The 16016-nt window shown below is 44.2% G+C and overlaps 1 protein-coding gene across 2 annotated transcripts in view; it reads right to left on the minus strand.

The window, feature by feature from the left end:
• Positions 1-16016, minus strand: part of LOC133507602 (contactin-4-like) — a 242846-nt gene that overhangs the window by 102173 nt on the left and 124657 nt on the right. For both annotated transcript variants that reach the window (XM_061832828.1, XM_061832829.1), the window contains one exon: positions 8393-8596. In XM_061832828.1, coding sequence (XP_061688812.1) covers positions 8393-8596 — 204 coding nt within the window. The remainder of the gene's footprint in view (positions 1-8392; positions 8597-16016) is intronic.

The raw sequence follows: 16016 nt of genomic DNA on the forward strand, positions 1-16016 counted from the left end.
ATGTAAAAAGAAAAATCCAGAAATCACAATGTATGATATTTTTTAACGATTTATTTGTGTGATACACCAGCAAATAAGTATTTGAACACCTGTCTATCAGCTAGAATTCTAACCCTCAAAGACCCGTTAGTCCGCCTTTAAAGATCCACCTCTACTCCATGTATTATCCTGAATCAGATGCACCTGTGTGAGGTTGTTAGCTGCATAAAGAAACCTCTGCACCCCATACAATCAGTAAGACTCAAACTTGTAACATGGCCAAGACCAAAGACCTGTCCAAAGACACCAGAGACAAAATTGTACTCCACACGGCTGGAAAAGGCTACGGAGAAATTGCCAAGCAGCTTGGTGAAAAAAGTCCACTGTTGGAGCAATCATTCGAAAATGGAAGAAACTAAACATGACTCAATCATGAATCTCAATCAGAGTGGAGCCCCACGCCAGATAGCACCTCCTGAGCGCTCAATGATCCTAAGAAAGGTGAGGAATCAGCCCAGGACTACACGACAGGACTTGGTCAATGACCTGAAAAGAGCTGGGAACAATATTTCCAAAGTGACTGCTGGTGATACACTAAGACGTCATGGTTTGAAATCATGCATGGCACGGAAGGTTCCCCTGCTTAAACGAGCACATGTCAAGGCTCGTCTTATAGGGGAAATCCAGTGCTTTGCATGAACAGTGTATCAATAGGTCGTGTAATATGTACCCTATTTTGACACTGTGATGTTAAATCCTTTGTCATTTAAAAGGGTTTTGAGAAGATTTTTATCGACAATTACGAATTTTCAGAGGCGCTGCCATTTTCGCGAGTCACATGACCTACGTGCGTGGATGTGACGTGTTACATGCCATTCCAACACTCGATTACATGGGAGACCATAATGCCCAGCGCTGATTTCTCGGATTTATCCTCATCTGATGAAGAAATAGTAGTATCGGTTGATCGGGAAGACGGAGGAATACTTCCGTACAGATTTGAACCTGTGGCTGTAAATGTTTAATATTCGGATGGTTCTTCAGGCGGAATGACAGAGAATCTAACTACTCGGAGGCCAACAAGTGGGACATAAATGCGCAAATAAAGGTCCCCAGAGCTCCGGGCCGGCAGCCGCGGATGGTTCTTCGGACGGGAATGATGCGGAAACTGACAAGCGAGCTCCAGCGGCGGGCTGAGGCCGTTAGCCCCGGACGTCGAAGCTCAGAGCTCGTGGGCCGCCTTCGGGAACAGCGTTGGCCTTTAGCCTAGCTTTGGCATCCGGGGCTCACACCCTCTGCTGCCTGGAGGCTCAACTCGTGGCCTGCCGAGGGAGCTCGCGGCCCACCTCCGGCAGCGACGGATGCCTTTAGCCTAGCTTTGGCATCTGGGGCTAATGGCCTCCGCCACCTGGAAGCTCGGCTCGCGTCCCGCCGCCTGGGAGCTCGCGGCCCGCCTTAATTACAGCCACAGGTTCAAATCTGCATGCAAGTCTTCGTGATCAACCGATACTGCTATTCCTTTATCAGATGAGGATAAATAAGAGAAATCGTCGCTGGGCATAAATGGTGTCCCATGTAAACGAGCCTTTGATGCGGCACGGTACATGTCACATCCACGCACGTAGGTCATGTGACTCGCGAAAATGGCAGTGCCCCTGAAAATTCGTAATTGTCGATAAAAATCTTCTCAAAAAACTATTAAATGAGAGTGGATTTAACATCACATTGTCAAATAGGGTACATATTACATGACCTATTTGATACACTGTTCATTCAAAGCACTGGATTTCCCCTTTAAGTTTGGATGATACAGAGAAGCAATGGGAGAAAGTTTTGTGGTCAGACGAGACCAAAATTGAACTTTTTGGTCATAATTCCACTGACCGTGTTTGGAGGAAGATGAATAATGAGTTCCATCCCAAGAACACCACCCCTTCTGCGAAGCATGGGGGTGGTAGCATCATGCTTTCGGGGTGTTTTTCTGCACATGAGACATGACAACTGCACTGTATTAAGGAGAGGATAACCACGGCCATGTATTGTGAGATTTTGGGGAACAACGTCTTTCCCTCAGTCAGAGCATTGAAAATGGGTCGTGGCTGGGTGTTTCAACATGACAATGACCCGAAGCACACAGCAAGGAAAACCAAGGAGGTGCTCCGTCAGAAGCATGTCAAGGTTCTGGCGTGGCCGAGCCAGTGTCCAGACCTAAACCCAATAGAAAACCATTGAAGGGAGCTGAAACTCTGTGTTTCTCAGCAACAGCCCAGAAACCTGTCTGATCTAGTGAATATCTGTGTGGAGGAGTGGGCCAAAACCCCTCCTGCAGTGTGTGCAAACCTGGTGAACAACTACAGGAAACGTTTGACCTCTGTAATTGCAAACAGAGACTGTACCAAATATTAACATTGGTTTTCTCAGGTGTTCAAATGCTTATTTGCAGCTGTATCACACAAATAAATCATTAAAAAATCATACATTGTCATTTCTGCATTTTCCTTTTTAGATGATGTCTTTCACAGTGGACATGCACCTACGATGAAAATTTCAGACCCCTCCATGATGTCTAAGTGGGAGAACTTGCAATATAGCAGGGTATTCAAATACTTATTTTCTTCACTGTGTGTGTGTGTGTGTATGTATATACACAAACATCCATGTATATCCCAATGCATAGATGCCCACCAATACTATTTTATACAAAAGAATTAAAAGTCCATCTAAGAATACCATCTGTGTGGCTTATTTGCTGAGCTATTACACTCCCCCCAACCATCATTGATTGGGAAATTTTTACTTAATCAGATACAAGTCCAGGAAACCGAGTAAGCATCCAATTAGATTACATTGATCTAATCATTCAGCCCCCAGGGGACATATCTGCATGGAATCAAGGAATTATCTTTTTCTTGGGAATTTTGACTTGCCAACATCATTTCTCAGCTGTCCTTTAATTCTTTTTATGATTCTGATAGATGGATGATGATGAATGATACTTCTCCTATTCGTACTGTTACACAAAACCCCCATGCCCCCCCCCCAAAAAAAAGAATTATTTACACTCTTCAAACATCAAAGAATAGCACTAAAATGGCATGCATTTAGACTATTCAAAAAGTTAAAGCCTTCCCATGAGCTCACCACCCGTGGGAGAGACCAAGGAAATTGGGTGCTGTGCGAGCTGGGATTTAAGAAAGATTTAGGATATTTTGCAGTTCATTGAGGGATATAAGTATTTGACACCCTCATCAAAACATGACTCGCGACTTTGTGGAGATTTTGTGGCAGCCAATACAGAGAGCAGTCATTTCTTGTAGTTCATCACCAGGTTTGCAGACATCATGGGAGAAAATTCGGGCCATTCCTCTTTGCAAATACTATCCAAACCCTTAAGGTTTCAAGACTACATCTTGGCAACTTGAGCTACAGCTCCCTCCACAGGTTTTCCTTGGGATTTAGGTGTGGAGGCTGGTGAGGCCACTCCATGACTGTATTGTGCTTCTCCTTTAACAACTCTTTCATTTGATTGTTTGAGTGCTTTGGGTCATTGTCATGCTGAAAGCTCCCCATCCATGACCCATTTTGTATTTTCAGGCTAAGGTATCCTGAGAGGCAGGCAGTAACTGGGGTGCCTTCTGGTAGGAAAATGGAGAAGGAGACTTAATGGTGGAACCCCAAAATACAGGAACTCATACAAGGAAAGAGATTCGCGAAGAAGTGGGGCACCGAGAGCACTAAGGAGAGGCGCAAAGAAAACATTGAGATGCGACATAGGGCAATGGTAGAGGTGGTGAAGATTAATCAAGAGACATTTGACGACATGTACACCAGGTTAGAAACGAAACGAATGATCTCTAGAGGTTGGCCAGACAGAGGGATAGAGAAGGGAAGGAAGTGCAGCAAGTAAAGGTGATTAAGCATAGCGATGGAAATATGTTGACTGGTGCCAGTAGTCTGATAAGTAGATGGAAGGAGTACTTTGAGAAGTTAATGAATGAAGAAAATGCGAGCAGAGGTAGAGTAGAAGAGGCAAGCGTGAATAACCAGGAAGTGGCAATGATTAGTAAGGGGGAAGTCAGAAAGGTACTGAACAGAATGAAAAATCGAAAGACATTTGAACCTGATGAAATACCAGTGGAGGTATGGAAGCAATTTGGAGAGGTGGCTGTGGAGTTTTTGACCAACTTATTCAATAGAATACTAGCGGGTGAGAAGATACCAGTAGCATGTAGGAAAAGTGTGCTAGTCCCCATTTTTAAGAACAAAGGTGATGGTCAGAGGTGTGGAAAATATAAAGGAATAGAGATGATGAGCCACATGATTAACTCATGGGAAAGAGTAGTGGAGGCTAGACCCAGGACAGAAGTAAGTATCTGTGAGCAACAGTATGGTTTCATGTCAAGAAAGAGTACCACAGATGCATTATTTGCCTTGAGGATGCTCATGGAAAAGTACAGAGAAGGTCAGAAAGAGCTACATTGTGTCTTTGTAGACCGAGAGAAAGCCTATGACAGAGTACCAAGAGAGGAATTGTGGTACTGCATGTGCAAGTCTGGTGTGGGGGAGAAATATGTTAGAGTAGTACAGGACATGCAGCAGAACAGCAGTGACAAATGCCATAGGTGTGACAGAAGAATTTAAGGTGGAGGTGGGACTGCATCAAGGATCAGCTCGGAACTCCTTCCTGTTTGCAGTGGTAATGGATAGGCTGACTTATGAGGTTAGACTGGAATCCCCTTGGACCATGATGTTCACAGATGATATTGTGATGTGCAGTGAAAGCAGGGAACAGGCGGAGGAACAATTAGAAAGATGGAGGCATGCACTGGAAAGGAGAAGAATGAAGATTAGCCGAAGTAAAACAGAATATATGTGCGTGAATGTGAGGGGTGGAAGGAGGAAGAGTGAAGCTCCAGGGAGAAGAGATATCAAGGGTGGATGACTTCAAATACTTGGGGTCAACAATACAGAGCAATAGAAAGTGTGGTAAGGAAGTGAAGAAACAGGTCCAAGTGGGGTGGAACAGTTGGTGCAAGGTTTCTGATGTTCTATGTGACAGAAGAGTCTCTGCTATGATGAAGGGCAAAGTTTATATAACAGTGGTGAGGCAGGCCATGATATATGGATTAGAGACAGTGGCACTGAAGAAAGAACAGGAAGCAGAACTTGAGGTAGCAGAAATGAAGATACTGACATTCTCGCTTGGAGTGAAAAGGTTGGATAGGATTACAAATTAGTTCGTTAGAGGGACAGCCAAAGTTGGTTGTTTTGGAGACAAGGTTAGAGAGAGCAGACTTTGATGGTTTGGACATGCTCATGAGTATATTGGTAGAGGGTGCTGAGGATGGAGCTGCCAGGCAAAAGAGGGAGAGGAAGACCAAAGAAAACGTTGATGGATATTGTGAGGGAGAAGATGACGACAGTGGGTGTTAGAGAGGAAGATTGGCTTAGATGGAAAAAGATGACACGCTGTGGCGACCCCTAACAGGACAAGGAGAAAGGAACAGGAGAAGAAGAAAACAGCTGAAAGAAGGTCATCACCCAGCATTCCATGGGACAGGGCCCCATCTATAGTTTGCTCGATGCGGTGAAGTTGATCTGTCTCCTTTGCAGAAAACAGCTCCAAAGCACAAAGCTTCTACCGCCATGCTTGATGATATGGATCAGTTGCAATTCCTCCTCCTCCAAACACAGCGAGTGAAATAGATTCCGAACTTCTTGATTTTTGTGTCATCTGACCACATCAGCGTCTCCAAATAATTCTCTCAATCATTCAGGTGTTCATTGACAAACAATGGGTGGGGCTGTACATGTGCCTTCTTGTGAAGGGGGACCTTACAGGTGCTGTTTTTTCTTGGAGAAGGTGATCCCAACTCACTAGAGATCATTAACAATTTCCTCCCATGTAGTTCTGGCTGACGTTTTTCATAATCAGTGATAGCCCATGAGGTGAAATCTAGTGAGAAATTTCAGACTGAGGGAGATTGACAGTCATTTCATATTTATTCCAATTCATAATTAATGCACCAAAGGTTTTCTATATACCTTTCCCCCAGCCTCTTTCCAAAGGTCTCTAGGACCATTCCAGCATTGTACAGGTCTACAGTCTTATCCCAGAAGTCTTTAGAAAGTTAATTGGTTTTGTTCATGATAGAGAGGTTCGTGATTGATTCTGTGGACAGGTGTCTCAGTCCAGGTAACAAGTTGATATAGGTGTCTTTCATGCTGCTTATGAGTTTAGTTTAGGAGTACAATACAATCCAAATACACTTTTGTCATTTTAAAATGTGATTTTTTTGGATTTTCTTAAAAATATTTTGTGTCTTAGTGTTGTCAAAACCTATAATTTAAAATTGTTCATGTCAGTGGGTGAACTTACAAAATCATTGAGGGATCAAATAATTATTTCCTCCACAATCTATTTTTGACTGTGTGAAGATAGTGAAAACTGAATTCAGCGCTTTGTTTCTAAGTTATACTACACATACTTGAAGACAATTTCTGAAAAATAATTTAACTTTTCAGTTGTAGGGAGGCAGCACTTTGGGACAGCTGTAAAGTGTTGGCCTCACATATCACAGGTCCAGGGATCAATCCCTGCCCCACCTGTGTGGAGTTTGCATGTTCTCCCCATGCCTGCGTGGGTTTTCTCCAGGCACTCCGGTTTCCTCCCACATCCCAAAAACATGCAACATTAATTACAGACTGTAAATAGCCCTGAGGTGAGATTGTGAGGGCAGCTGATTGTCTCTATGTACCCTGCAATTGGCTGGCAACCAGTTCAGGGTGTACCCTGCCTTCTGCCCGATGATAGCTGGGATAGGCTCCTGCATTCCCGTGACCCTTGTGAGGATAAGCAGCTGAGATAATGGATGAATGGATGGATGGATAAAAATACTGTATCAGCATTACCACTTTACCGGTAACCTTGTATTGCTCAGTTACTCTCTGTGCTGTTTTTATGATTTTTTTTTATGTCTCTAAAGCCTTTTCTGTGTTTTCAGATGGCTTTCTGTTGCTGTACTAGGGCAGCTCCCACTACTAGAGACAAATTCATTTTTTAACATACTTGGCAAATAAAGATGATTCTGTCTCTTTTTCTGAATGGTGAATTCCTTACTAAAACCTTGGCACATTTGTGGCACCACTACATCATGCAGTAAGCCAACAGGCTATGTCTGGACCTCGAAAATGTACCTTCCCTGAAATCTTTTGTGTTCTATGGGCTTTTGTCACGTGGCTCACACAGTGAGATGACGACGAGGGCTGGCCTGCTCTTGACATTCCTTATTTCCATCAACACATTCACTTTGTTCCATTTCTCCACTGGGGCCAGAGTCTCAGCATGGAAGCACAGACTTCCATCTCCCTAGCCACTTCAACCAACTCTTCCTGGTAGATCCCGAGCCAAGAGACATAGTCTCTCCAGTGTGTCTTGCATCATCCCTAGGGTCTCCTCCCGGTGGATGTACCCGCATCCTAACCAGATGCCCAAGCCACCTAATCTCGCTTCTCTTGATGCAGGGGAACAACAGCTTGAGTCTGAGCCCCTCCCTGATGACCAAGCTTCTCACCTTATCTAAACTTAGACATGCCAGTGTCATGATCCTGCCGCTCCAGCACGAGCTGTGCGGGTGTCCGCGCAGGTGCGCTGATTAGGAGGTGCTCACCTGCGCCTCATGCAGCCTGATTAATGCTGTGTATTTATATGACCCCGATGACAACTGGTCGGGGCCAGTTCGGTTGATCTTCATGTCCCGTTCATGTGTTCCGGTATCCCTGATCGAACCTGTGTGTACCGACCTTTGTCCGTTCTCCGACCAACCTTGTAAGCCTGACTCCTTCGTTACTTCTGCCTGCTTTGATTGTTCTCCTGTGTACCGATTCCTGCCTGCCTGCTCTCTTCGCCCGACGTCCCAACTACCGCTGCTGCACCGGACTGCCTGCTCGATCCCCTACCTCTGCATATAATAAACGTGTCTCCTTGAACTACCTTGGATCTTCCGAGTTCCTGCATTTGGGTCCTACTCTCGTTCCGATGGGACGTGACAGCCAGTGGAGGAGCTCATTTTGCCAATGTAGTTCTTTTGGTCACAACCCACTGCTTGTGAGGTAGGAGCATACAGTAAATCGACAGGTAAATGGAGAGCTTTACAGGTGTTTACTATCTAATGTATTCCTTTTCCAAATTAATTATGCTTTTTTTTTCCAAAGCCAACATGCATTACACTTATATACATAAAGTATGATATTAGCTTGTTATTGTAGATTTTGACTATCATTTTAAGCAGTACTTAGATTAGAAGATGTACAGAAGCAAATGATTACATACCACATTAAAACCAGAAGTAACTGTAAATGCATGCAGACTGGCCTGTTTGCATCATGAGTGTCATCAGTAAGCACATCTTACCATCGTTACGGAGTACGAGTGGTGTAAGTGGGCCCTGGACTCGAGTCTTTGTGACAGGGTGGGTAATGACACAGGTGTAGTTGCCCACATCAGATGGCTCTACTTTCGCGATGTACAGATTCCCTGTCTCTTGCGAGATGAAGCGACAAGCATCCTGCTTTACAAACGTTGGGTACTCATTGAATATCCAGGAGAATTCCAGATCTGTTAATATGAAGAGCAGAATACAACACACAACGTTTATCACAATGTAACATCAAATAGATACAATAAAAGATAGTTTGTAATTCAACATCTTCAAAATGGTATTGAAATATGTCCACAACCTAATATCCAATGTGATCACAAAAAGTTACGGATATTCATCTTTCGGGTGTAATTTCAGGAGGAACCTAAATTGCACTAGGCCTTCTCTTAACTTTTTAGTGCACTTGTTCAATGTTGTCGTACTTTTAGCAGATATTGCTGTTCTCTAGCATGGAGCTGAATGTCAAATTTACAATAGTTATTTGACCAATACATTAGCTGATATCAGGAGGAGGAGAGGAAAAGAATAGGGGGGGGGTGGATGGAGAGGGCTTGCAACTCCTGTGCATGATCGCTAAGCGTGTTTGGGCGTTGAGTGGAGTGATTGGTTGGGGAAGGGAGGAACTGAGTTTGGCCTGCTCATCTGCAAGGTCATTGCCCGGGGCATTGCAGTGGCCAGGAGCCATATTAGTTTGATATTTTTAGTAATAGGGAAGGCTGCAAGGTTGGAGTTGATGGAGAGAGTGGAGGGGTCTAAGGCAATGGGGTTGTCGAGGGATTGAAGGAGGGACTTGCATTCCGTGATAATGGAGGCTAAGGACCAGTTTTCTTTCTGTCTGAGCCAAGTGATGGCCGCGTTCAGTGCAGCCTTTGCGGCCTGAAAAGAGCTGCCAAAGGTCCCGGTGGGTGCGTGCCAGGAGTGGATCAAGGAGTCGCCTCTGAAGACCACTAACCTGTGCCTCTGTTCTCCGTGCAGTTCAGGGTGGAGCCATCAGTGAAGACAAATGTATGTTGGGCCGTGTGCCGCAAGCATTTCCATAGCTGCAACTAGTTGTTGGGAGGGGTATGCAGATTTCGGGATGGGTATAAAAAGGATGGGAGGTGGAGGCAGCGGGGGCCATGGAATATTGGGGTTATCTACAGTTTCCATGTCCCCCAGGGTGGGTTTGTGGTTGGATAGGATAGGGGTGGTGAAACCTCTCCAGTCGCCAGAGTTTAGGCATTTTGGCAGGTGCATCTGGTATAGTACCCTGCTGTCATCATCGTGGGGAAGGTGGAACCAGTCATCGTGCTGGTGTTGAGGATGATCTCCACCACACATCTGTTGAAAATCCTCAAGACACTGCTACCCAGTGTGATGTGTCACAGCTTCTGGGGGAAGTAGAGACTTTGGTGTGTCTCCTTGACCAGACAGGAAGTGTTTCAGCCCTAGGTGAGGTTCTCAGAAAGGTGGACCCCAAGTTACTTGTAGCTGAAGATCATTTCCACAGCTGCTCCCCCACCATCTCCTCAGTCTTCTTTACATTGGTACAAATTATCCTTGCAGCAGTACATCAGATTTTCTACTTCCTCTCTGCATTCAAACTCATTGTTGTTGGAGATGCGTGCTACTATTGGTGCGCTATCCGTAAACTTCACTATATGAAAGCTCATGAATTTCTTTAAACAATGAGTTGCAATCAAGTTACATTGGGTAATGTGGAAACACCACAAAGTGATGCAGAAGACAACATAAAGACTGATGATCTCAAGAGGATGAGGAAGACTCACATGGACTCTTTTTGTCACGGTTGCTTTGTTTGCCACATTTGCTTTGTTGTGATGCGGACCACGCTAAGGAATGAAAAAGTGGAGACATGGAGATGTGAGGAGAACGGGTTGGAGATTGTGAAAGAGACACATGCCACGTTCTCCTTGCGAGCCAGAAGTTCCTTTTGTCTTCCTTCCTTGAGAATTTTACTTTAAATGTCCTAGGCTGCTTAAACCTGACAACCTCTTTCCCTCAGTCAGAGCATTGAAGATGGGTCATGGCTGGGTCTTTGAACATGACAATGACCCGAAGCACACAGCCAAGAGAACCAAGGAGTTGCTTTGTAAGAAACATATCAAAGTTCTGGCGTGGCCAAACCAGTCTCCAGACCTAAACCGAAAAGAAACTCTTTGGAGGGAGCTGAAACTCTGTGTTTCTCTGTGATAGCCCAGGAACCTGTCTGATCTAGAGAAGATCTGTGTGGAGGAGTGGGCCAAAATCCCTCCTGCAGTGTGTGCAAACCTGGTGAATAACTACAGGAAACGTTTGACCTCTGGAATTGCAAACAAAGGCTACTGTACCAAACATTAACACTGGTTTTGTCAGGTGTTCAAATACTTATTTGGAGCTGCATCACACAAATAAGCCGTTAAAAAAATCATACATTGTGATTTTTGGATTTTTCCTTTTAGATTATCTCTCTCACAGTGGACATGCACCTACGATGAATATTTCAGACCTCAATATTATTTGTAAGTGGGAGAACTTGCAATATAGCTGGGTGTTCAAATACTTGTTTTCTTCACTGTAGCTCATTCCTCTCAGTAACATTTTGACCAAGGAGACACTCCTTTTTGCATCCACACCCCATACGAATGACCTGCGTGAGTAGTGAACCTACACGTCAGGGACCACATTCAAAACAAGCTAAAATCCTTTCTCTTCACAGCTGCATTTGATTAAATTGATGTCCATTGGTGTTTTAGACCCTTCATTGTGGAAACAATAAAATACAAAATACATTTCTCTTGAGTCACACAAACAATATACTACCCTAGTAACATATTTGTTTCAATATTCTGTATTTTTACTTCTTACTGGGGTGCATTTTATTTGCAAAACTGAGTGAAATGCAGCATCTGCTTTTCACCAGCAGCTGTCTCCCTGGAAACTACATTTTCTTTGCCCCTGTAGTACACTGTAATGTGAAAATACCCAGGCATATGTGACATTAATGAAGGCCCTGCACCATTTTGGTGTCTTTTCAGGAATCTAGGTTGCACATGGATGACAGGCCAAGCACAGCAGGTGAAAAATATTAAATTTTTTACAAATAAGATTCACTGGAGTTACCTATGCTTGACATCCTAACTTCCAGTCTGAGAAAACTGTGTTCTTTTCTTTTTTTAAATCATAGGTTGTTAAAAAAACAAAAAAAAAACTCGGGGCCAAGATGTGCCATGTTATTTTTTTCAAGGCGTGAATTCAGTTTTTCTATTTCTTTGTATTCATTAGGTTAGTAAATAAAACATTGGGTGTTCCTGATTAAATTTTATAATTTATAGATTACTTGGAGGAGTTATTTGTGTCACAGAAACAGCTTATTTATTTTTTACATGTACGAGAGGCCATATGAACAGCACTTGTTGGCAACTGATGGGCGCAGTTCTGCATAATACATAGGCGATAGTGATATAACAGTAAGCTTGTGTGGGTATTGGTTTGTATACAGTACAGTATATTGTCCTTTATAACATTTAATAAAGCATAAAATAAATTGCTAGCTAAGAAGCAGATTGAAAGAAGAGAGTGGTCATTGGTGACAATAAAAGAGAGAGTGGATATTTTAAAAGAAGCTTGCAGAGTCCATTCACTTGAAGGCACCAAATGAGGTACATAGAGTGTGTACATTTTGATCACTGGCTTCACTTTTTCATCCAGAGGCACATTATTCATAATGAATATAGTTAAGTATTAATTTAAAAGACAAATGCAGCCCGATGGGGGCACAAACCAGTGCAATCTGTAGGCCGGTCCCAAGCCCGGATAAATGCAGAGGGTTGCGTCAGGAAGGGCATCCGGCATAAAAACTGTGCCAAACAAATATGAGCGTTCATCTAAAGAATCCCATACCGGATCGGTCGTGGCCCGGGTTAACAACGCCCGCCCCCGGCACTGCTAACCTGCAGGGCGTCGGTGGAAATTCAGCTACTGTGGGTCGAAGACAAAGAAGAGGAGGAAACCGGATCCAGCGTCAGAAGAAAAAGAGGAATGCACAGAGCCTACAACTGAGTGTAGGGACTTTGAATGTTGGGACTATGACGGGAAAAGCACAGGAGTTGGTTGACATGATGATTAGGAGAAAGGTTGATATTCTGTGCATCCAAGAGAGCAGGTGGAAAGGTAGTAAGGCTAGAAGTTTGGGAGCAGGGTTTAAATGATTCTACCACGGAGTAGATGGGAAGAGAAATGGAGTAGGGGTTATTTTAAAGGAAGAGCTGGCTAAGAATGTCTTGGAGGTGAAAAGAGTATCAGATCGAGTGATGAGACTAAAATTTGAAATTGAGGGTGTTATGTATAATGTGGTTAGCGGCTATGCACCACAGGTAGGATGTGACCTAGGGTTGAAAGAGAAATTCTGGAAGGAACTAGATGAAGTAGTTCTGAGCATCCCAGACAGCGAGAGAGTTGTGATTGGTGCAGATTGTAATTGACATATTGGTAAAGGAAACAGGGGCGATGAAGAAGTGATGGGTAAGTACGGCATCCAGGAAAGGAACTTTGAAGGGCAGATGGTGGTGGACTTTGCAAAAAGGATGGAGATGGCTGTAGTGAACACTTATTTCCAGAAGAGGGAGGAACATATAGTGACCTACAAGAGCAGAGGTAGAAGCACGCAGGTGGATTATATTTTGTGCAGACGATGTAATCTGAAGGAGGTTACTGACTGTAAAGTAGTGGTAGGGGAGTGTGTAGCTCGACAGCATAGGATGGTAGTATGTAGGATGATTCTGGTGGTGGGTAGGAAGATTAAGAAGACAAAGGTAGAGCAGAGAACCATGTGGTTGAAGCTGAGAAAGGAAGAATGTTGTGCGGCCTTCCGGAAAGAGGTGAGACAGGCTCTCGATGGACAACCGAAGCTCCCGGAAGACTGGACGACGACAGCCAAGGTGATCAGAGAGACAGGCAGGAGAGTACTTGGTGTGTCATCTGGTAGGAAAGGGGAGAAGGAGACTTGGTGGTGGAACCCCAAAATACAGGGAGTCATACAAGGAAAGAGATTAGCGAAGAAGAAGTGGGATACTACTGAGAGGACTGAGGAGAGGCGAAAGGAGTACATCGAGATGCGACGTAGGGCAAAGGTAGAGGTGGCAAAGGCTAAACAAGAGGCATATGAAGACATGTACACCAGGTTGGACATGAAAGAAGGAGAAAAGGATCTCTACAGGTTGGCCAGACAGAGGGATAGAGATGGGAAGGATGTGCAGCAGGTCAGGGTGATTAAGGATATAGATGGAAATGTGTTGACTGGTGCCAGTAGTGTGCTAAATAGATGGAAAGAATACTTTGAGAAGTTGATGAATGAAGAAAATGAGAGAGAAGGAAGAGTTGAAGAGGCAAGAGTGAAGGACCAGGAAGTGGAAATGATTACTAAGGGGGAAGTCAGAAAGGCACTACAAAGGATGAAAAATGGAAAGGCAGTTGGTCCTGATGACATACCGGTAGAGGTATGGAAGCAATTTGGAGAGATGGCTGTGGAGTTTTTGACCAACTTATTCAACAGAATACTAGCGGGCGAAAAGATGCCTGAAGAATGGAAGAAAAGTGTTTTAGTTCTCATTTTTAGGAACAAAGGGGATGTTCAAAGCTATGGGAACTATAGAGGAATAAAGTTGATGAGCCGCACAATGAAGTTATGGGAAAGAGTAATGGAGGCTAGACTCAGGACAGAAGTAAGTATCTGCGAGCAACAGTATGGTTTCATGCCTAGAAAGAGTACCACAGATGCATTATTTGCCTTGAGGATGCTAGTGGAAAAGTACAGAGAAGGTCAGAAGGAGCTACATTGTGTCTTTGTGGATCTAGAGAAAGCCTACGACAGAGTACCAAGACAGGAAATGTGGTACTTCATGCGTAAGTCTGGTGTGGCAGAGAAGTATGTCAAAATAGTACAGGACATGTATGATGGCAGCAGAACAATGGTGAGGTGTGCCTTAGGTGTGACAGAGGAATTTAAGGTGGAGGTGGGACTGCATCAGGGATCAGCTCTGAGCCCCTTCCTGTTTGCAGTGGTAATGGAGACAGATGAGGTTAGACTGGAATCCCCTTGGACCATGATGTTCGCAGATGATATTGTGATATGCAGTGAAAGCAGGGAGCATGCAGAGGAACAATTAGAAAGATGGAGACATGCACTGGAAAGGAGAGGAATGAAGATTAGCTGAAGTAAAACAGATAATATGTGTGTGAATGAGAAAAGTGGAGGGGGAAGAGTGAGGCTACAGGGAGAAGAGATAGCGAGGGTGGACGACTTCAAATACTTGGGGTCAACAATACAGAGCAATGGAGAGGGTGGTCAGGAAGTGAAGAAACGGGTCCAAGCAGGTTGGAACAGCTGGCGAAAGGTGTCTGGTGTGTTATGTGACAGAAGAGTGTCTGCTAGGATGAAGGGCAAAGTTTACAAAACAGTGGTGAGGCCGGCCATGATGTACGGATTAGAGACGGTGGGACTGAAGAAACAACAGGAAGCTGAACTGGAGGTGGCAGAAATGAAGATGTTGAGGTTCTCGCTCGGAGTGACCAGGTTGGATAGGATTAGAAATGAGCTCATTAGAGGGACAGCCAAAGCTGGATGTTTTGGAGACAAGATTCGAGAGAGCAGACTTCGATGGTTTGGACATGTTCAGAGGCGAGAGAGTGAGTATATTGGTAGAAGGATGCTGAGGATGGAGCTCCCAGGCAAAAGAGCGAGAGGAAGACCAAAGAGAAGGTTTATGGATGTGGTGAGGGAAGACATGAGGGCAGTTGGGGTTAGAGAGGAAGATGCAGGAGATAGGCTAAGATGGCAAAAGATGACACGCTGTGGCGACCCCTAACGGGACAAGCCGAAAGGAAAAGAAGAAGATTAATTTAAAAGACAATATTTGATGCTTTATATACTCCAAAATTTGGTTTGCGGCAACACTGTGGCCATTCAGTTTCAGTGTCTGTCTATCTTAAAACCCAAAAATGTATTTTTCCCTTGAGTGAAAATGTATGTACATCCTAATTGCCTGTTATCTGTGACACAGTGACGGTGTGTACCTGTGATTCAAATCACAGGAAAAACAAATTGCCGACTGATCAGCCACTCAAGAAAACAGATGCCAAACCACGCACATATTGCAACAGGACAGCTTTGAGCATGTTTCTCGGTGTGCGGCAACCAGAAGAGATGATGAGCTACAGACATGTTTTTTTTACTTCTCCTTTAGGCTTCTACAGCCACAAGACAGCATGTGGGAAAAGTAACTTTTTTATTCTTCCTAAATCACGAGGATTTGTGAATGTTACCAAACATCTTGTGCTCACAAAAATATTTTAAATCTATGTTGTATATAATGAAGATAAACATCCATCCATCCATCCATCCATCCATTTTCTTGGCCTGTTATCCTCACAAGGGTCACGGGGAGTGCTGGAGCCAATCCCAGCTGTCATCAGGCAGGAGGCAGGGTCCACCCTGAACTGGTTGCTAGCCAATTGCAGGGCACATAGAGACAGACAATGGTTGCACTCACAATCACACCTACGGGCAATTTTCAAGTGTCCAATAAATCCATGTTTTTGGGATGTGGGAGGAAACCG

This window comes from Syngnathoides biaculeatus, chromosome 10, assembly GCF_019802595.1.
Source record: "Syngnathoides biaculeatus isolate LvHL_M chromosome 10, ASM1980259v1, whole genome shotgun sequence".
Taxonomy (NCBI): domain Eukaryota; kingdom Metazoa; phylum Chordata; class Actinopteri; order Syngnathiformes; family Syngnathidae; genus Syngnathoides; species Syngnathoides biaculeatus.